This window comes from Elaeis guineensis, chromosome 8 (assembly GCF_000442705.2).
Source record: "Elaeis guineensis isolate ETL-2024a chromosome 8, EG11, whole genome shotgun sequence".
In the NCBI taxonomy this organism is placed as follows: domain Eukaryota; kingdom Viridiplantae; phylum Streptophyta; class Magnoliopsida; order Arecales; family Arecaceae; genus Elaeis; species Elaeis guineensis.
The window spans coordinates 136,043,902-136,066,193 of record NC_026000.2 but is presented as its reverse complement, the minus strand read 5'-3'; the positions used below and the strand labels follow the sequence as shown (position 1 = coordinate 136,066,193).

Here is a 22,292-nt window from a genome sequence, read left to right as displayed (position 1 = left end):
ATAAGGGAATTAATCCCTCACTGAAAGGTAGATTTCTGATCGTGAAGTATGGTTATAATTATAGATATAACTTAGATAATTAAATTTTATAATAAAAATTAAAGATATTACTAAATAAATGATGAATTAAGTTAATAATATGTTTATATGGTTGTATAATTTTTTAAAAATTAAGAGGTGCGATATAAAATTATATAGAATTACATGTAGATTCGATATTCAGATATGGATCGGATAGTCGTCTATCGATATACATATCAATTTTTTTTGATAGATATGAATATAATATGGATATTAGTTGGATCCTTAAATTTTTGTTTATATCCAATTTGATTGGATATGAAAATGGATTTGATGGATAACATTCATACCACTTTTACCCCTACATGCCTCCCTTCCCTTCTTCACGATCCCCTAATAACAACCTATTTTTACTGGCATGTTCCTAATAGAAAACTTTGTGTGAAATGCCTTATTTATGCGGTACCAACAATCATTTATTTTATAAGTGATTTTTATATAGAAGTTTGAATAAGTTGTGGGCAAATCAGGCTATACTAGAACCATAACATCGTGAGTGTGTAACATTTGCATGCTATGCGGCTCTTTTATATATTATATATATATTGGCACCATAACACGTATTGCTGAAAGCATCTTAATTGCTTCCATAAATTTTTTTTTTTTACATTTTGATGTCCTTTTCTCTCTCTTTCCCTTTCCCAACCTAACTATGGTCCTAACCAAACTTCCATACCTACCTACCCCAACCACTATCTCTAATGTCCAAGACAATCACGATAAGACCAATATAGATTTAGCATATCTAATATTTGAGATAATCGTGATAAGACCGACATATATATATATATATATATATATATATATATATATATATATATATATATATATACACACACACAATAATATTATACTCATCTTATAGTTATTTTTGTGTTAATATTCTTATCTTATATATTTCATCTCATTTCATTTGCTAGTATTGCTTCTATATATTGAGTTTTTTTATTAATTGTAGTATTTAACTTTTTTTTTTTCGTTTCATCATGTTTCTTTTTTCATGTTTTGGGTTTATATTTGATTTTGTTTAGATATTTCTGTTTTATTTTTTTGTATTGATAAATTTATGGTTAACTGTATTCAAATTACATGTTCTTTGATATCATTTTCTAACTGATATTTTTTATTTTTATTTCATATATTCTTATTCTTTTCAAACTTAATGTTGTGCATTTGGTCTTTTTTTTATTTTTAGTTACTATTTGGTTTATTCCTTTCGTCAGATGCGCATAGGACGTGTCCCTTTTAGGGTTCGGTCAATAAGCATAGGACGTGCATCGCCTACCCAAAATCTGGTACAGGAACAGTGGATGGCATGCGATATGCATGCATATAATTAATTGAAGAGATTTTTTTTTTAAAATAATTTTGAACCAAGAAAGCGGAGTACTCAGGGGCATTTGCAATCTCACCAACCAATCGAGATAAATATTTAATAAATCCAAAAAGAAAAAGCCTGAGGCTTTTTTTTTGTTTGGCATATGAAATCAGTATGTGTTGATCAATACACTTCTATCTTGCTTCATTGTCTCCTTGCAGTATGGTTGCAAGGGTGCAATTAATGAAAAGAAAACTTGCACATCCATTCAATCCTTGTGATTTCACATATAGTGAGATGACTTTGGTTTGCCATCTTCTGAGATTATATTATACTGGCAATTAGTGCCCCTTTGCAGCAGCACAATAATAATAATAATAATAATAAAATCATTCGTCATGAATGACATTGCATCAAAAAGTTATTGAATTAGTTTAATGTATTGAGATCAGTAGATATCTGATCATGTTGCTCCATTTGTGTACCATATAGTAGAGATAAACCTTGGTCAAACCTTTTGCATGCAAGAGGAATTATGTGTTCCTATAATCCTTCATATAATTAAAAGATGTTTTCTCTATTAACTAATTGGCATGAATTAAATAAGATACCATTTGATCAAAGCCTACCTAAAAAAAAAAAAAAAATCATCCATTTAAAGCTATGTTAAGGCCCAAATTCAACATGCAATGGATTTAACCAAATTCAACAAAACTTAGAATTTCCAAATCTATTATATTATACTTAGACCTGATCCATTGAATCCATATAACAACACTTCTCATTTGATCTTGAATTGCTTAAATATAAGAGAATAATGTGGCGAGTGATTGTTGGACTGGTCCGCCAAGCCTATTACGCCTAATAATTACCCTTAAATCACAAGCAAGTAGAGATCTTATATCTATTAAACCAAAAAAATTCAGATCCTTTATATCCATATCAAGCTTCACCTAATAGTCCGAATTCAAGCCGTGCCCCCACCACAGGCCACCAGACCCGGATCCGAAAGCAATAAAATATATTCCAACAGGAAACCTCTACACAAAGTCCCATAAAAATTCCTATACATACACTCAATCGTCCGCCCAAAAGTGAAGCACTGGGTTTGGTGTGGCACGTGGATGGAAGATCATGCATCCGCATAGAGATTAATATACGATCCGTACTCCGTATATACCTCAAAGTGGCTTTCTTGTAAATATAGAAAGTTAGTGGGTCTTTGTGTAAATATAGGGCAGGTGGTTTGGTGTTGCTGTAAGTATCGCCCCCGGTATTAATACCGCTTTCCAAGGGGCGGAGAGGACACGGAGACGAAAGAGAGAAGCGGAGAGGATAGAGAGAGGGAGAGAGAAGACAATGGATTCGGATTACGGCGTTCCCCGAGAGCTCTCGGATCTTCAGAAGCAAAGGACTCTCTACCAGCCGGAGCTTCCTCCTTGCCTTCAGGTCCCTCTTCTCACTTGTAGGGTTTGGTTTTCTCGCCTCCATTGCGCTTCTTCGCTCCCGTCCGAGATCTTTTTCTTCTTCTCATCCCTTTCCCGTTTCGAAATCGATGGGTTTTCACTTTGTTTGGAGGATTCTTACGCTGGTGATCGGCTGTTAGTTCGTGTGTTTTTTCTGTGGTTTTAGATTAGATCGGGCCGGGGTTTGTGGCTTTATGGACAGTGGGACTGGGATGCAGGCATTGCTACATGGAAAGATCGGATCTTTATGACGTTTTCTTGTGTTTATTTTTTTTGGTTGTTTTGATGATTTAATCTGTTTTCTTGTTTTTCATCTCGTGCTGGTGATTGGATCTGCTGTAAATGAGTGGACTTTAATTAGTGTTTCGACCTTTGACAATTTTGAAGATTATATTTTCTTTGGTGTACTCTGTTTTGTTTTATATTAGCGGTCATTTAATTGTACAGTGCCAAGTTATCCGTATTGTAGATCGGCGGATTGTGTAGTTTAATAAGGCGAGGAACGGGTATCCTTTTTGAGTACTGTTCTGTATGCTTTGACCTTTTTTTTCGGTTTGGGTGCATTTTTTGCCTTTTTCCTATGACTTTGATGTAAATTCTGGAACCAAGTTATATTTTTGACGAAGCTTTGACTTTTGCTGAACTGTAAGAGACTCAATATATGCTCGATGGTTTCCTCTTCTTCCCCCTCCATCTTCTTCTATCATGCTTGGTTGGACATGTTGCTTTTAATTTTGACTGGATTCTGCTCGTGATTCTATGTTGTGAACAAGGTCTTAGTCTTGGAAGAAATATGGGATGGGTTCCAAGCCAATATATATATATCCCATCTGTCTCCGATCTCATTAACATAGAGATTGTATTGACTCGTAAAAGTTTGACTGAAATGTCTCTGGAGCCTTTTGTTTGTCGGTATTATCAAAGTCATAGATTGTCTGTATCAACCGGTAAATAAACCTTTGTTCTGCCCTAGCTCTGGTAAATCAATATTTTCATCATGCCTAGTTAATAATGATTTATGTTTTATTTAATTTATTGCATCTTGTGTCATGCTGCTTTAGTGGCAGTAAAATTGATCCTGCTTGATCAGTTCTCTGGGAAGTCAGTCTTTAATTTTTCTTCGTTTTTTCCTGCTTCGCCTAATTCAGGGAACCACAGTGAGGGTCGAGTTTGGTGATGCAACAACCGCTGCAGATCCAGCTAGTGCGCATGTGATCGGTCAAAACTTTCCCCACACATATGGGCAACCTTTGGCTCATTTTCTGAGGGCGACGGCCAAAGTTCCTGATGCACAGATCATAACAGAGCATCCAGCTATCAGGTTTATACTCACCTGCTGCTTTTCTTTTGCTTTCTAATAAATTTTGAATCTTCTGTCTTATTTGAGCGAATTCTTGAAATTTTGGTTTCGAGGATCTAAACAAGAGTTACATGCTAAGTAAATCTTGCAACCTGTTACCTGCCTCATCATGTGACTTTGTCTCCTCTTGAAAGGGGGAAATGAGCAAGTTTATCATTGTAATAGTCTAATAGAAGTACTCAAGTGCTAGAATCTCTCACCTGGGTTGCACTTTTACTTTTCTGGCATCTTATTCTGAAGAGGTTGTTACTTGGCATGCGCCTCCACAAGTTTTGAAACAAATTATATTATGTTATGGTCCTATATGTAACTGTCTGAGTCATCTTACTGAAAGCCATCTCAAAAATGTAATTAGCCTTCTTCATTTTTTCACCTTTGCAACATACATACTGAATGTAGTTGTAGGCATGCTGATCCAGTTAGATAGGGTGACTAAGCACTTCTCATGCATGTATGCCAGTGAGAATGCTGTTATGTCTCTTTCTTTTTGTAATGGTTCATCGTTATAGCAATTGCTGTTGGTAGATTGGTAACTTAATGACTCTCTAAGGTGCTATACTTTGTTTTTTTTTTTTTTTTTCCTTTTAATTTTTTACATTCCTAAAATATCCAACTTTTCCTGTCATAAACTCGCGTTTATGCAGGTATTGCTGAAGCTGAGTCCAGCTGTCAATTGTCTATTCTAAAGATTGGACAGATTGTTTTCCTTGATGGTTTATTTTATCTAAGTGGTGCCATCAGTGAATATCAAACTTTTTCCTTGAATCTTTTTGTTAGTTGGCTTGTTGTTTCCATATAGTATACATTTTATTTTCTGATATCCACAACATCATTCTTCCATGGGAAGATTGGTCATTTGATCATCATTATATGCTTATGGCACATTAGTTTATTTCCAGCAGTACTTACAATTTATATTTTCAAATATCTTTATTGCAGGGTGGGTGTTGTATTTTCCGGGAGACAATCACCAGGAGGACATAATGTTATTTGGGGGCTTTATGATGCTATCAAGGCTCACAACCGCAATAGTACTTTGCTTGGATTTGTTGGTAAGCATCTGTCTTATGATGCATATTTATGGCCAAATTTACAAATAGCAATTTTGTGTTCATTATTTTGTGTTCGTTTTTATGAATTAGCAAAATTCGGATAGCTTTCTAAGATCAGTAATGTTTTCTATCTTTTTCTTCTTGTTATTTACACGCTCCTACACTTTCTTTGGTTGCTAATCAAGTGCCAGGAAAGAAACTTTGTGGAGAAACTTCTTTTCCAGTGTCTAGCAATTGAAAAAAAAAATCAGGGAGGGATGCCTTGTGGGGGGGGGGGGTGTGCAAAGTTTTTAAAGTAACGTAAGGAAAACTAGTTTTTCTTTTCTAGGTTTTCTAGGTTCAATTGAAGAAGAGAATTCTTTTCTTTTCTTTCCATGAAATACTTTTGTTTTCTTTATTTTTCTTGGCAATCAAATAGTGCCTAATTGATAATAAATTTGAGAGAATAGTAACACAAGGAAAATATATCAAGATAACCACATCTTGACCACTTTCTTTATTGCTTTCTTTGCAATTTTTCAGTCCAACCAAATTGGATGTACTTTCAGTTTTCAATTCATCTCTTTTTCCTCTGGTGTACTTCCCTCTTTCCTTTTGCCTGCCACCAGACATAATCTATCTAATATCTCTTTTTGAAATTACTTTTTATTGGATCATCTTTCTTTCTCTAGTTTTAGTTTCAGACCTGATACTATTACTCCTACTGTCGATCTCTTTTGATCTTATACTTGGTATCTTTTGCAATCTTCATCTTTTAAATGAGGGAAGATGGTGTAAGTTGACCAATGAGTTACAAATTCGCTTCAAAGGGATGTCCAAGCTCGTCTGAAATGTTTGTTGGCTTTGGTATGGTCTTGTGACTTGACAAGGTGTGTCACTTGTTGTTGTGGGTCGAAGACTGTTGTCTGCTGATCATTATATTAGAAAAGAGGAAACGTTGTTATTAATCATGTGATGCTATGCAAGAATTCATTTTTTATTCATAACAGTGTGGAAGCAGATACAGCTAGCTGCTGTGATTTGGTTCTCAGCTTATCGCTATATATGACAATCTGTACTGCTGCATGGTTAAAAACCAAATCTCTTCCTATTACGTATCCTTTTTTTTCCCAAATAAGTAGTGATGGGTAATAGATGAATAGGATTTTCATAACATGGGAAAGGATGTCAAGAACTAATGATATTTTCGCTTTTCTCTGATTGTAGAAGGCCCTTTGATTTGCCTTTCTTCCGTTTCAGGGCTTCAACTTAAATTTCCTGTCTGGGCTTTTACTTCTGATATTGCCCCATCCATACATTTGAGTGCAAGAGGACATGCATACTCTGATTCCATATCATTTAAGTTTCTCTGGAAAACACGTGTTGCACTTTACTTCCTCTTCTCTAAGGATTGGTGTATCAGGCAAGTTAGGAATCAGTTAACAAGCCCACGCTTCCCAAGCTAAACATCCTTTTGATATCTAATTCTAGCGCAATAAATTGCCAAACTTTTCATCGGTAAGAGTATGCTCAATTAAGGTGAAAGATTATGGAATACAGATCATCACCTGGTTGATTGGCTGTAGTGATTGCAACTTCTATTAATTGGTTACATTGCCAAATAAGAAAGAGAAGTCATCAGTGCCTCAAAGCTGCCCACTGAAGCGGACTTGTTGTCATGACCAACCTATTAGTCTCTTCATAATTGCTTATTCCATTTCTTGCTCCTCTACCTATCTTGTTCCATCATTACCCATGAATATCTCCAGATGATTTAACTAGTTTCATTTTGGGTCGATAAAGCCATGTCAATGGTTTCCCTTTCCTCGGGTGGACCTACAGCAGAAAAAAAACCTTGTTATTTTTAATAAAATCATCATAATAAATCGAGTTATAAGTTATTTCTCCTCCTCCCTCCATCTTCCCCTTTTCTCTCTCCCTCTTTCTTTGTACCATTGTGATAAAATTTATTGTTATCAGTTTCTTTACTACATAAAAATTCATGTCATGTGCTCTAAAATTCTTTTTTATCCTTATTGTATGAATATATCTAATTACGGTACATGTGACTTGGATTGTTTCTTCACTGTATGACTGCAGTAGCTGTGCACTTGATTAATATTTCTTGACGTTGATCATGGTCTTATTGAGACATGGATTCTATTTTTCTATTATTTCCTCCCTCTTTTAAAGAATGGCTCATGTATCTATTTATCACAAGATTTGTTGAACCATATTGAACCAGCCGGTTTGGGGCGTACGAATCAGACTTCTTAGTTTCCAGCATGATTCATCCCATCGGTTCGAAATATCTACATTTTTATGTAAATTTCAAATTAAAATAATTGGCAAATGATTTGCCAACTTCACTCAGAAGAAAGTTGGAAAATCATTTGCCGATTTCAATTTGAAATTTACAAAAAAAAATGGCAGCCCCTATTTCGAAATGAAATAGGAGCAACCCCCTGTTAGTGAGGGCTTTCGAGGCCTCTCTCTCTCTCTCTCTCTCTTTCCATCCTCCCTTTCCCTTCCTCCCTCTCTCTCTTTCTTTTCCTTTCCTTCTCCCTCCCCCCTTCTTTTCCAGCATGGACCTATATTGTGCTGAACTGGTCACTGGCAGGTACCCCCTCTAGTATCTGTTCGGCCCTTGGTCTGTCACCTGCAGGTTCCATATTTTGGATTGCTTTATTTTTAGTGAGATGATTCTAGTGGCTCGGTTTTTGTGATGAAATAATTTTATGTTCTTTTGCTAATGCCTCTTGTTTTTGTTACAGGTGGCACTGAAGGTTTATTTGCACAGAAAACTTTGGAAATTACAGATGATATCCTTTCCACATATAAAAACCAAGGTTTGTTATAGCTTGTCTTCATTGCTTTTTTTTTTTTGGTTCTTGTATTAATGCAAATTATCTTCCTAATTTATGTGCATATGCTTTCTGCTTCTAAAGGTGGTTATGATTTGCTTGGCCGGACAAAAGATCAAATTAGAACAACTGAACAAGTCAATGCTGCAATGACTGCATGCCAGGCGCTGAAGTTGGATGGTCTTGTCATCATTGGAGGTGTGTTTCATAGTGTGCTTACTAATATATGTTATCAGACATCTGGGTCACTCAATATGCATTTCCCTATGTTTCTTAAGGAGTTACATCCAATACCGATGCTGCGCAGCTTGCAGAGACTTTTGCTGAGTCACAATGTTCAACAAAGGTATTTGACATGTGGTTTTGGTATTATTCTACGGAATGAGTCAATTGTCAACTTACCTTTTTCTTGCATGCATTTAGATTTTCTATGCTATTATATTTTGGTGTTACATAATAGCTCTATACAGAATCAGGCATTCATTTTCCTGCCAGGAAATGCTGGTTTTTGATGCTTCAGGTATCCTTTGGTTTAAACTGGATAAGTTCAATATCTAAGTTTAAAAAATATGTGACAGGTAGTAGGCGTTCCTGTAACTTTGAATGGGGATCTTAAGAATCAGTTTGTGGAGACAAATGTTGGATTTGATACAATTTGCAAGGTATGTTTGTAACATGAAATGCTGTAGTGTTATAGATGTGTTAGGGTAATTATGAATATGATTTGTTGTCAACAGAACCTTAGTTTTTTATTTTATTTTCTAATTTTTCATCTGGGAAACTCACTCCATCTTCCTCCTTATTACGTTTGGACATACTACCCACCTTGTTAGATGTAACAATCTTGAATTATGCATGTAAAATTAGTGTAACATAACATTTCAATATTATATCACCAGGAACTTGACATTCAATTTTTCTGATAAATTTAACGAGGAACTCCTAACAGTCATGATTTTTTTAGCAATATTAAAAAATAGATTTTAAAATGACCATAGTTTCTAAGCTTTGCAATGTCATAGTGAGGCCTGTTCATATGCATTCTCTTTTCAGGTTAATTCACAGCTCATCAGCAATGTCTGCACAGATGCGCTCTCGGCGGAAAAGGTAATGCATAGTTCATTTCTGTAAGGCTTTACTTGTCAAACTAGCTTCAGCAACTTGGTTAGACCAAATGAGTTTATGGTTCTCCAAGAGTCCAATAGTGTTGGCACAGGAGTTTTTTTTATAATGGTTGACTTGGGCTAAAACATGAATGTTGAAACTACCTGTTTTCCATGTTCATGCAATCAACCATATTCCAATATTTATTCTTGTTTCAATCAATGGTAGATTTTGTCACCAGATATCTTTTTTGCTTCCTAAACAAGCAGTTTGTTGTTAATTTTTCCTTGCTCAAACTTCATCCTCAATCTTCTGGCGAACTAATGTTTTGCATTTTGTTTTGCAGTATTATTATTTTATTCGGCTTATGGGTCGCAAGGCATCTCATGTGGCCTTGGAATGTACTCTCCAGTCACATCCAAATATGGTTAGACTTTGCATTTGATTTCACTTGGTTTTCTCTTTTTACCCTGATATTTTGTTTATTTGATGATATCTGTTTTTTCAAGTGATTTATAATAACTTCAATTCTTTCTCAGGTCATCCTGGGTGAGGAGGTTGCTGCATCAAAACTCACCATTTTTGACATTACAAAACAGATCTGTGATGCAGTACAAGCCAGAGCAGAGAAAGGTTAGAAGTTGTTGGTTTGGGCTTGTGAAGGTTTATTTTGTCAACTTCTGATATACTTTTTGTTTCTTGTGCAGACAAGCATCATGGTGTAATTCTTATACCTGAGGGGCTTGTAGAAAGCATACCTGAACTGTATGCCTTGCTCCAGGTACTTGGCCTATAAAATAGTGACTTAATGATTTTTGTTTTCCATGTTTTTTGGATCAAAATTGGAAGCGAACAGTTATATTCTTATTGTTCTTCTAGCTTTGCTGTGGCTTTGGACATTTACTAAACTGTTATATGTGGTTTAGGAAATCCATGGTCTCCATCTTCAGGGTGTGTCGGCTGAGAATATCTCTTCACAACTTTCACCATGGGCATCTGCACTCTTTGAATTTTTGCCACCATTTTTAAGGAGACAGGTTATTTTTTATTCCTTTTTTATTGGTGGCTACAAAAAATAAAAAGGGATTGCCTAGTGCTCAAGGCTCCTGCTATTGCGGGGTTGGAGGTTGGGGGGGGGGGAGCGGCGGGGTTGGGAGTGAGCGTCGGATGTACGAAAATCCTTAGCCCCACTTGTGGAGAGATTGTTTCCATGTTTCGAATATGTGACAGCCAGATCACAACAGAGCAACCTTATTGTTGTGCCAAGGCTTACCATTTATGGTTCCTATAAACATGTTGTAAATTCATATTTGTTACTTGCTGCTTGATTTGCTTGAGATATTTGTGATACTAGTAACATTTTCTATCTATGCTACAGCTGCTTCTCCATCCAGAATCTGATGACTCTGCACAGTTATCCCAGGTAAAATTTGGTGCAACAATTCAAAAAGGTGGAATTTTTTCAGAAAAGCATTATTTTGATTATTGTTTTCTGAATTTTCCTCTATTTCTTTATGTTTAGATTGAGACAGAGAAACTTCTAGCTCAGTTGGTGGACAAAGAAATGAACAAGCGGCTGGTGAGTTTAAATCATTTATATGATGATGACACAGAAAATCACATCTTCAACTTGGATTAACAATAAACACATTTACTATATTTTTCTTGGAGTGGTACTGCATCATAAATCCATATTGTTAATCGTACATTGTAACTTCATAATATTGCATTTCTTAAGTTTCTTTATCTGTTGCTTATATATGTATTGCAGTATTGTTTAATGGACTGATAGTTGGTTGCTCTTTCCATTTATATCTTGTATGCTATTTCCGTCATTGCTGGGTCATCCCTAGCTTTAAAATGTTCTTATGCAGTGAATGTTTTATTTTACTATCTTCACAGAAAGAAGGCACATACAAAGGAAAGAAATTTAATGCTATCTGCCACTTTTTTGGCTACCAAGCTAGGGGATCCTTGCCTTCTAAATTTGACTGTGACTATGCTTATGTGAGTTCCTACAAGGAGTAGTTTTCTTCTTTTGCTTTGCTAGTTTTGCTATGACCAATGAGTTTATTTGTGAAACTGTTTCCGCTTAGGTTCTTGGGCATGTCTGCTATCATATACTAGCAGCTCGTTTGAATGGTTACATGGCGACTATCACAAATCTGAAAAATCCTGTGAATAAATGGCGGTGTGGTGCTGCTCCAATTACAGTGAATCTCTGTCCTGTTTATTTTTCTAATTAGTGTTTTTTTTTCTCCTCAATATACTGTTTGAACACTTGGATCCAACAGTGTGATCAAAATAAGCTACATGTAACAATCAGTTTTGATTATTCTAGGCAATGATGACTGTGAAGCGATGGTCACGTGGTCCTGCAGCCTCTCTGATTGGAAAACCTGCTGTTCATCCTGCCACTGTAGAGTTGAAAGGAAAAGCATTCGAGTATGCTATTGTTATAACATTTTACTGATATGATAGTTGCTATCTCCTATTGCATGTTCTGAATTAGTTACCTTTCCAGGCAGTGATCTGAGCATGTCTAAACATACTTGCTTTGCTGGTGGAACCATAGTTCTCTTTTTTTTTGTTAAAGCAAATGAACTATTTTCCAACCCTTCAATTGCTTTCCTTTTAATATAATATTCTTTGAGCTGTATGCATTTTTCCCTTCTCCTGGCAACTGCAAGCCTACACAGTCCATTTTTAGTATGCAATCATGAAGGATCCTTTGAAAAATTATTGGGCAGTCTAATGTTTGAGATAAGTTCAGTTTGTCTAGAGTTGGATGATCTTTCTCGATATGCTTGGATGAGAAACATAAGATTCAAGTGGCCTAGTATCTAATTTGTCATTTTGTAATATTGGTTGCGTGTGTTTTCACTTGTGTCTAATGTTGAGATCTGGGTTCCAGGTTGTTGAGACACAATGCTTCCAGCTTTTTGATGGATGACATATACAGAAACCTTGGACCTCTTCAGTTTGATGGACCTGGTGCTGATGCTAAGACCATTACATTGTGTGTTGAAGATCAAGATTACATGGGCCGGATTAAATTGCTTCAGGAGTATCTGGAAAAGGTTCTAATATTTCGTCGTTCTATGATATGATAATAATCTTCTTGTTCTCCCATTTTAGCTGACTGTTTTCACGTAGATGATAAGAAAAAAAGCAGTAGGAACTAGAATGAACAGTGCAGTAGCAACAAATGTGAGAATATTGACTTCCACAATCTCATTGGTTTTTTTACTTCGCAATAACTCGGGATCTAACCCTATAGAGATAAGATACAGTGTATTCTGGTTAGTATGTTATTATGGTAAATCGATGTCTGGTTTGTATCCTAGCTGATGATTTAATTATCCATTCACAGCATCTTTTTTTTTTTTTTTTTGACGTTATTTTTTTTCACCCAAGTGTAGGAACCACCCCTGGAGGACATGACACCTACTCTGGAACTTCATTCCTGCCTCTTGATTATGGCCCCCACTGACCCGCTCGCCTATCCCTCCCCAAACGCCACCAACCGCGCCCCCCCCCCCCCCCCCCCTGTTTAATCTTTGTTCCCTTTTTAGGCTTCTATTATCATCTGAATTATTCCAAATTATTAGCCTGTGACTGTGACAACACTATATCATTTATCGTTATTTTTTCCCAAAAAAGTGAAAGTCTCTGCAGTGTCCCTTTCCTATGTTGCCACAACCAAAAATGTCACCCCTGTAATAATTCTGGGCTTCCTTGTGTGATAAATTATGTTTAAATTTTGTAGATACTCAAACTTCTCAAATTTATCCATAAACTGCTTTCCTTGTGTTGCACCCAATTCTGCTTCCCTAGTTACCCTGATTCAGTCTAGTATGATTTTTGCAATGTCTCTTTGGTCCTAATTTTCTGCCATAATATATACCTCTACTAATATCACTTGGTTAAATAATAGGCCATTTCGATGCTATGCCAGTAAACTAACATTCTTGTCAGTGGATATCCCCTTTGTGAGCTAAATCATAATGCCTGCCTGCTCCCATGCCTGCTTATCTCCTAGTCCCAGTCAATACAACACAACCTGGTCTGTGGCTGCCCTTAAACAAAATAACGAATTGCAAAATCTTGTTTATGTCCTGAAGTGTTAGTTTGTAAACTGCAGCCTCAGCCCTTTTCTTAGTTGTCATTATAGCAGCAGTTCTTCCATATTTGTTGCTGCAAATATAGATCTAACTCTTGCACTCCTATATTTTGTTTTTACAGGTGAAAAGCATAGTGAAGCCTGGGTGTTCACAGGATGTCCTGAAAGCAGCTTTGAGTGCTATGGCTTCTGTGACGGACGTGTTGTCTGTGATGGCTTCTCCCACATTTAGCAGCCAGCCACGTCTCTGAGTTGCATCACTAACCATCCTCAATAGCGGACCCATTAGCAATGTCTGTTTTCCATTTATTTGGTTTTCTTTTTCCTCCATTCTGTCTTTTCCCTATTGTGAGTGTTTGCAGGGAGTAAGAACTTTCACATGATTTATCTGTCTCCACTTTTGGTTGGCATGCATTTTTGTTGATGGTTCAAGTCACTAGGACGAGTCCATTGCTGTACTTTGAAGTTGAGTAATAATACGGTTCTGTCTTATAACAAAGTTCTTTCCTGCATCGAATAATGATGATTTTAGCTATTTCTGAATTGTTGAGGACTTATATCTGGAAAATGTTTATAAACCGGGAGAAAACAACAATATATAGAGAGGGAATTGCTGTAATTGTGAATGTTTGGTGTTGAGCAGCTGTGTGCAGTTGCTGAAGGACTTCCGGATTTAGTTTCAGTGACTATATCTGATAGGTTGGGTATATTTGGTGGAAACCTGCCTGGAAAACCCCTGATAAGGAGAAAAGCCGGGAGAACTAATGCTGTGCGAGTAGTTTGGCTCACCTTGTCGGATTCTTTCCAGTCTCCTGGAGGCATCTTTAAGGGCTGGAGATTTCACCAAGTGGCCTTCAGCTGAACCTTTTCGAGAACTGTGATATGGTTTTCAGATCTATCATATGCTGTAGTGTTGCATGAGCAGAAGGTTGAAAGAGTTTGTTTGAAATTGGATTTGTGATGGAAGCTTGATGCCATCCATTGTGGGATTGTTATGGACCACAGGATTTCCATGGCCAGGAACCCTTTGAGAAGGTAAAAATATGTTCTGGAACCCTTAAATTCCTTTGTGAGCATCCTGCAGCCTATGGTACCAAATCATGGTTGGTTCAGTTGCCAAATTGTTGATGATTGTCTTTTAATTTGCTTGTACTGGAGTTTCGATGGTTGCTGTGAATGCAAATGGGCCGGTCCAGTGTAAAAATTTATATTATTTGGCTGTATCATTATTTGTTAATATGTTATATCGCTTGGACCAAGCTTGGTCCATTTGTGTTCTCATTTTCCTTCCTGCCATTGATGTCCAGGGGATACATTTATCAGGGTCTCGTTGAATCTTTAACTAGCTTATTTACGTGTTGTTATTCCTTGTAGAAGTATAAAAGAAGGCAAAGGATGAATAAGTTTGTGCTGTCTCAAGTTTTTAATTAAATTTTTTATTTGTTCAGGGGGACTCGAAAAGCCTCCAAAACCATCATTTATTGTTATAAACATACAAATAGACAATTGTTTTCTTCTTCCACTCTTTTACTAGAAACTCCAGGAGTAGAGCATTGGAAAATATGGCAGCTGTTATTATTGGAGATAATGGATGATAATGTGTAATTATGGTATTATTTGAATGCTATTTCCATAATTATCATTTTCAACCTTTGGCAGAGCTTTGAATTAAAAAATATTGATGTAACTTGAATAAATAACAGGCATCATCTATATTTCTAATTGCCTATATAAAAAGCACAAGGTCAGAAGGGTCTGCTAGATCTTAGTTTACATGAGTACAGTGATAAAGTCTGATGTTAATAACGATTGCACTATATAAGGTGGAGTGAATTTGTTCATATGCTGTTATTCAATTGGCGGTAGCCATGATAAATGAAGATATTGAACTTTTCTATAACAAAACTGAATTTGTTTTGGTAACATTTTCATCATTTGGGAAGTTCAAGTTATGAGAGTTGGACTATGCACTAAATAAATATTAGATTTTTAATACAATACTTAATGGTTTATAGTCAATAATGGATCATTTAAATAAAAGTCCAAACAATTGAATAAATACCATGGGAAATGCCTAGAAAAAAATTCTTATGTTTCCAGTGTCCCTGATCTAAGCATTAATGGGATGGAAAAATAAAAGTTTTGAATAGTATGATTCCATGTATTATTATAATCCAGTCATAAAAAATCTAATTAGTTCATATTTGTAATTTGTCCATGTATGAATATATTTAAATCATGACTCTTATCCTACAAAAAAAAAAAAAATATTTAAATCCAGATCAACAATAAAGTAGGAATATGCCCTATTATGTAATTTGATGTATTAGTGCACTTGATGGAATTATATTCATTTAAGGGTTTTTTATATGTATATCTTTTTAAATATTCAAATTTACATAAATATCCTTTTAAAATTGATAGCTGCATGTATATCCTTATAAAATATCTTTTTTTGTATATATACTCATATCATCTAACACGGTTAAAAATTAATGATTTAAAATTAAAATGACTAAAATATCCTCATAGATAGATATGCAAAAGAAAAATTTATAAGGATATATATGCAAATAGCAATTTTATGAGTGTATTCACACAAATTTGAATATTTAGAAGGGTATACATGCAAAAAATTCTTAACATAAATACACCTCTCTTGGTTTGTTAATTCTTTCCTTATTTTACTAGAGACAAATTAACATATATATATAAAATAATAAATTTATTTTATTTATTAATTTATATAGATAAAATGATCTTTTTATCAAATGATAGATCAAAATTATTTTATCTAAAAAATAAATAAATCATAACCATCCATGTTTCCTCTAATGTGTAATAATATGCTTCTAAAAAAAGTATCTAAATCTGATATTAGATGAATAGCTTATACATTTGCATAGAATGGATATAGTTATGGATTTAGATATTATATAAAAATAAAAATTTATAATCTTATTATATTTTATTTTAAAAATTTTTATCAAAAATATCTTTGTGAAGTATATAAGGTATATTATGTTGTTATAAGATGGACATAATCATCCCATCTTGCATAAAAATAAAATAAAATATAATATTTTAATATATAAAATATTATATAATATCGTCATCATGTTGTTATATTATGTAATATATTACTATATTGTAGAGTAAGAGGGCCTGAATCCATCTAGATGAAATAGATAAAAATTAAATTAGAATTTTGTATGTGCATATCCTTCTAACATTCAAATTTGTATGAATATCTCCATGAAATTACTATTTATATATATATCCTTAATAAATATTCTTTTTGCATGTCTATCCATCAGAATATTTTAGTCATTTAAATTTTAAACTATTAATTTTTTAATGACATTAAATGATGTGGCCACATATGCAAAAAAATTAAAAAAAAGAAGGATATATATATAAAACAAGTATTTTATGAGGATATACATATAAATATCAATTTTGAAAAGATATTCACACAAATTTGAATATTTAAGAGGATATACATGCAAAAAATCTTTCTTTTAATTTGTAAGCTAAAGATTTTCAAAATATATGATTTTTTATTAATTTGTACTTACTTTTAAATGTGGATCAAAATCAATGATGCAGACCTTTAATTTGATTATCTCATTATCGATTTTAAAATTATTAATCTTTTATAAAATATTTAATGATATCTAACTTTTATATGAATTACTGTCTATACAATATTACTAAAAGAAAAAGGTTTATTCATTATTAGATTTCATCTAACAGTTATATGACCAGAAAGAGTTTTTAGTTCCTTTCTTTATGAATATTTTTAAAAAATACCATTAAGAAGTTAGATATATAAATAACATGTATCTCTACATATTTTTATATCTCCATCTCTTATATATATGGTTTCTCCTAAATATCCCAAAATCAACAAGACTTTGTTCTAAAAAAAATATCTTTATCCATCTCTCATCCATATCTCCAACCCATTAACTCTTTCTAAAATTTTAGAAAACAAATAAAGTCATTGATGCTTTTTTTCTATTCCATATATTTTATCTCTCTCATTCCTCAATCCCTTACGCTCTTTTCTTATTAATGCATTTTCTAATATGCATTACATGCTAGTAACAAAATATTATCTAAATAATATCTATTATTTACATATCTATTACGTAATGCAAAAAAGGAGCTTTTTGAAATTGTTACGAGGGTAGTCATATTAAACAATTGACAAATCCTTGCCTCCTTGTCTAATGAGAGCTAATGAATACTAAACTTTTTTTTTTTTTTTTTTGTTTGTCCAACAAGACATGAGATTGAGTCCTATCTTCAGCTACATTATTCAAAAATGCCAATAAGTCTATTTAGTTATCTATCAAAAAAAAAAAAAAAAAAAAAAAACATTTTGATGTGTTTCCCCCATTCCCTTCCCCAAATCCACCAATGACCCATCGGAGGGTCCAGAAACTTCTGATCAGATGTCTAAATATTACCATCACCAGCGGCTCCAATCCCCCCAGCTTTAAAAGCCTTAAACCCTGATGGGTGAGGCCGCCACTCCCTCCTCTCCCCTTAAACCCTACCTCAAAAGAGCGGAAGCTCGAAAGGAGAAGAAGAAAGATGTCGTCTACCATCGCCTCCTCTCTCCTTCGCCGCACCCTCCGCCTCTCTCGATCCTCCTCTCTCTTCTGCCGCTATCGCCAGCCGCAGTTCTACTCCTCTCTCGCTTCCTCTCGCTCCTCCTCCTCCCCTTTGATCCGAAGGGCGATTCCCCAAAGCCTCAGGAAACCCCCTTCTCTCCTCTCCTTTCGGTTCGCCTCCTCCAAGGTGTCGGCGGATGAGAATCTCAAACGAATCCTCGATTCCGAGATTGATTGCGTCCTGCAATCGGACACTCACGGACAGGTAATGCCTTCAATATCTCATCACCCTAATCGGTCGATCAAGGAGTTTTTCTTTCCTTTTCTTTTTTTTCTTTGTTGTATTTTTTTTTGGTAGCTAGAAACTATAAGTTATTGTGAAAATTTCTTCTTTTGAAAGATTGTTTTTGGACTTATTTTCTTTTCTTCCGACTTGAAGATTTGGGGAAAACCTTAATTCTCGTATTAATTTCTTAATTTTGCTGTTAAATATGTGTTAAGTTCAAATTTTGTGGTCATGGAGCACGATATCTGGATAAGATTTTCGATGTATTAGATTTTTCACCATATTGGCGTTGTGCTCTGGTTGTTTTCTGAGTTTCTTTTTCTTCCATATCAATGCAATGAATATGTTGTTATATTAATGTTCTTACTCAGTTGTTGCACGTGAAGAAAGTGGTCAATAAGTTAAACCCATATTTTTGAAAATCAGAAGATTGCCCGAATCAAATTAGAGTCTCACTAAGGTTTGGGCCTACAAGTTAATTGTTAACCCAATAAGCCCAACAGATGGTTCTAAGTGGTGTGAAAGTCGGAAATTTTACACTGACATGATGATGTGGTTTACCAATGTATGATTTATAGTTCTAATCACTGATTCCATTTTCAACCTTCATCTAAAAATATTTTGAGTGGAATCAAAATGTTGTTAGGGTGTGCTTGGTTGGAACTAGTCCACTAGCCAGGAGCCTGACTTTGGTAGGTTGTCAGTTATTTAATGGATGTTTAGCCAAATCAAACAATTTGGAATTTTCACTTTCAATTGAAGCTGAGGGTATTGAAGGCTTCGTATTGATGCTTAGCATTCTACTTTGATTATTTCTAGAACAATGTACTTGTATATTTGTCACGCAAGGGAGTGGATATTTTGTTGATTATATTTATATTGATTCTTACAATTAAGGAGTTTGTGGAGAGCCAGTGAGACTTTTAGTTTCCTGTGGCATCATGTGGTCAGTCAGATGGAGAGTAGCCAAAAAGTTAATGGCCTCAAATATATATGAGAGACATAGGATCCCAAGTTCAAAACCAACCTAAGATATCAATTCCATGTAATTGGTCTTAATTATGAATTAGTGAATAATGGAGAGCTATATTTGCATGCCCATAAATAACTAAGGGTCAAGTTCTTCCACATATGGGAGTCAATGGATTCCATATCTTTTATTCATTCACGATCGTACTGGGACATGGTTTCAGAGTTGAAGAGATGAAGGTTCTGATTTTTTTTTTTGGGTTTGCTCTCTGTATGTCATTGCTGATCACAGAAGCTAGTTGATATGTATCGGTTTAGGACAAACAGGTAATCATTAACAACTATTTTTTTGTTTGGATTTATTCATTATTTTGGAGTTTTTGTTATGTGATATACTCTTTTTATTTTCTTTTAGTGGCTTAACGAAATGGTTTTTTAGTTACATTGGTTTAACGACTCTCATCACTCGTTTATTGGGGGGCATCCCATGATCTTTCTTATCACTATGCCTTTTTTGTCTATGTTCCTGAAGCTCTGTTGCATCTTTCACTAATGACTCATTGACCTGTTTGCTTAGCTCCTCATCTCTTTAGTATTCAACTTGATTTCATCACTGCAGTAAATGGATCTCTGTTTTTACAGTGTTTGTTTATATTTTATTCATGCTGTGAAAGTTATAGGATAACTTCTTGTGGTTATCTTCTGTTTGAGACTTGATAAGGAATTGAAAATTACATCTTGACAAATCATGAAGTGCACAGAAAAATCATCCTTGTATTTTGTCTCAGTTGATTAAGAAATTTGTGTGTGAAAACTTTCTTGAGTACATTGTTCGGATTAATGAATCCTTTCATCAGATTATGCACATTCATTCATGAATAGTCACAATGTTGAGATCTAAGAGTTTTTATGACAGTTTGGGTGTGCATGCACTAATGCATACATCATTTGAACATTGGAGCAATTGTCTGCATCCACTCATGAAGTCAAACTATAGTGAGCACAAACAATATAACGGCGAGTATTGTTAACATTGTAAAATGTTTAATCGTTCTTTTGTAAATGTGCTTCAGTTGATTATATGAATTGCAACTTAAGTGATGGTGCCACACTCACCTTAGCTTTTCAGCTTGTCTAAGTATCTTTGAATTAGTGAATGACTAGGATTAATTTACTACTTGCTGAGTCCTGGACTTGCCTGTCATGTACATTGGAAGTAAAATTTTTTAAAAAAATGTCAAAGTAATCTGTTCAGTTTCTCTTTGCAGGAAGTTGAATTGCCAGATGGGTTTCCCTTTGAGATCATCGACAATCCTGGCGACCAGACAGTCGTCCTTAAACGAGAATTTGCAGGTGAGAACATCCAAGTCACTGTTTTCATGAATTTTGATTCAGAGGGAGATTTGGGTGAGAATGATGAAGATGGGGCTGAGGATGACAACAATGAGAGCTCTTTCCAGCCAATCATCTCTCTGGTTGTATCTATTGAAAAAGGAGAGGGCCCTATCTTGGAATTCTCCTGCAATCTTAATGCTGATGGGCTTGAAATAGAAAGCATGGCCATGAAGAAGCATGATGCTCCTGATGATCAGGGTGCTTATCAAGGGCCGGAGTTTTCGTAAGTTCCTTTTATCATATTTTCTTTTGATCTATTTAGTTATTGAGTGTAAGGACCAAAGTTTTCATAAGTTCCTTTTGTCACATTTTCTTTTAATCTATTTAGTTATTGAGGTGTGTTAATAGGAATTTGATGTGAATTTGCATGCAATTAATCCATATTAATTAAGCAAGGTTTTGGGCGAATGTGATTTGGTACCTAAATTTTATTCAGAAACTATATCCTAAGCCTGATTTCACGGGGTGATTTATATGTTATGGAACGAGAAAGGGGGTTTTGGAAATTCTGCTGGTCCTCAGGATAATTGGAGTCCCTGCTTTGCAGGCTGATGGCAACAGGAAGGGCCTTTAAGTAGGGGAATCTGACTGCGGGATTATCCAACTGGTGACCCTGATTACGCAATGATTGGAAGAATATTGGAGGAATGTTGAAAATAAACAACTAATAAGGACAAGTGGTTAGAATGAGGAGAACTTGAGGGCATGTGGGTGAATTACAGACACCAAATTATGAGTTCTAGACATTACTTGCCAAGCATTTTAGAATTATCTTTTATTCATTTTTGGTGATAAAAAGATGGGGGCAGAAACTTTGGATAATGAAAAAAATCAGGATAATTATTATTCTTGAATATCTGTAAATATTTGTATCAAAACAAAAGGCTTTCTTCTTATGTCCACTCTTTGTTTGCAGGGATTTGGACGAGAACTTGCAGAAGGCCTTGCACAAGTACCTCGAAGTGAGAGGTATTAAGGGCTCCCTGTTTGACTTCTTGCATGAGTACATGATGAACAAGGATGAGAAGGAGTACTTAGCATGGTTGAAGAACTTGAAGGAATTCGTTGGGAAGTGAATACTTCATTAAGTTTGAGTTTAGATGTCTTTAGGGAGAGTTTTGATATATACGTCTCCAAGGATGTGTGATTTTTAAACTGTCTTGGAAAATTGTACTTTAATGAGAAAGGTGCTTCTTATCAGGGTGTAACTTCAAATAAGTTGCAAACTATCATCTTAATTTATCATGATTTATCAAGACATTGATTGTTGGCTGTTTGTCGGTAAATAATGTTTTGTGTTTTTTTCCCTTAACTAGTAATTAGAGCTTCATTTGTTTTGTTAGGTACCTTGCACATTTGGTATGATTTCTCATTCATGTCGATCTACAGGAGAAATTTCCTAGCATTAAAGTTTGACCAATGAATGTTCTTGGTGTCAGCCCACTCCCAATCTTTTGTAAACAAGAAAGCATATGTTTTTGAGGATTTATCATGAACTGCTTGAATGTGATTAAAACGTGGTCAGATTCGAATTGATTGATGATATGATCTGAAAAGGGAGAGGAAGATGGAGGACATTAGAAGAGAACAGTATGGAGATTCTATTATAAAACAGAAATTTTGTGATATGGATTCGGCATTTAAACTACTATATTTTCCTACCAAGAGCATGG

General features: G+C 34.9%; 2 protein-coding genes and 1 long non-coding RNA gene across 3 annotated transcripts; 2 read left to right on the top strand and 1 right to left on the bottom strand.

Moving 5' to 3' along the window:
• The first annotated feature begins 2,679 nt into the window (after positions 1-2,679).
• On the top strand, positions 2,680-13,890 carry LOC105049380 (pyrophosphate--fructose 6-phosphate 1-phosphotransferase subunit alpha). Its single transcript, XM_010929002.4, has 19 exons — positions 2,680-2,848; positions 4,014-4,186; positions 5,165-5,277; positions 8,031-8,105; positions 8,205-8,318; positions 8,399-8,466; positions 8,699-8,782; positions 9,174-9,227; positions 9,571-9,651; positions 9,764-9,857; positions 9,932-10,005; positions 10,151-10,261; positions 10,603-10,647; positions 10,747-10,803; positions 11,127-11,231; positions 11,321-11,437; positions 11,566-11,669; positions 12,139-12,304; positions 13,470-13,890. The coding sequence occupies exons 1-19, from the start codon at positions 2,759-2,761 to the stop codon at positions 13,596-13,598; spliced, it is 1,854 nt and encodes a 617-aa protein (XP_010927304.1). The 5' UTR covers positions 2,680-2,758; the 3' UTR covers positions 13,599-13,890.
• On the bottom strand, positions 13,621-14,272 carry LOC140859708 (uncharacterized). The gene is made up of 2 exons (XR_012143415.1): positions 14,137-14,272; positions 13,621-13,854 (listed from the first exon to the last, which is right to left on the bottom strand). It is a non-coding gene; the product is annotated as an uncharacterized lncRNA (long non-coding RNA).
• A 3,592-nt stretch (positions 14,273-17,864) lies between these two features.
• LOC105049379 (uncharacterized protein At2g39795, mitochondrial) lies at positions 17,865-21,891 on the top strand. Its single transcript, XM_010929000.3, has 3 exons — positions 17,865-18,234; positions 20,493-20,842; positions 21,536-21,891. Exons 1-3 carry the CDS (start codon positions 17,950-17,952, stop codon positions 21,693-21,695), a joined length of 795 nt encoding a protein of 264 aa, XP_010927302.1. The 5' UTR covers positions 17,865-17,949; the 3' UTR covers positions 21,696-21,891.
• The last annotated feature ends 401 nt before the right edge of the window (positions 21,892-22,292 follow it).

Bases quoted from the DNA above. Each gene is read 5' to 3' on its own strand.
- LOC105049380 (XM_010929002.4), top strand. From the start codon at position 2,759: ATGGATTCGGATTACGGCGTTCCCCGAGAGCTCTCGGATCTTCAGAAG. The intron at 8,106-8,204 runs GTTTGTTATAGC...CTGCTTCTAAAG, and splicing joins TTCCACATATAAAAACCAAG to GTGGTTATGATTTGCTTGGC. The intron at 10,262-10,602 runs GTTATTTTTTAT...TCTATGCTACAG, and splicing joins CACCATTTTTAAGGAGACAG to CTGCTTCTCCATCCAGAATC.
- LOC105049379 (XM_010929000.3), top strand. From the start codon at position 17,950: ATGTCGTCTACCATCGCCTCCTCTCTCCTTCGCCGCACCCTCCGCCTC. The intron at 18,235-20,492 runs GTAATGCCTTCA...TTCTCTTTGCAG, and splicing joins AATCGGACACTCACGGACAG to GAAGTTGAATTGCCAGATGG. The intron at 20,843-21,535 runs GTAAGTTCCTTT...CTTTGTTTGCAG, and splicing joins TATCAAGGGCCGGAGTTTTC to GGATTTGGACGAGAACTTGC.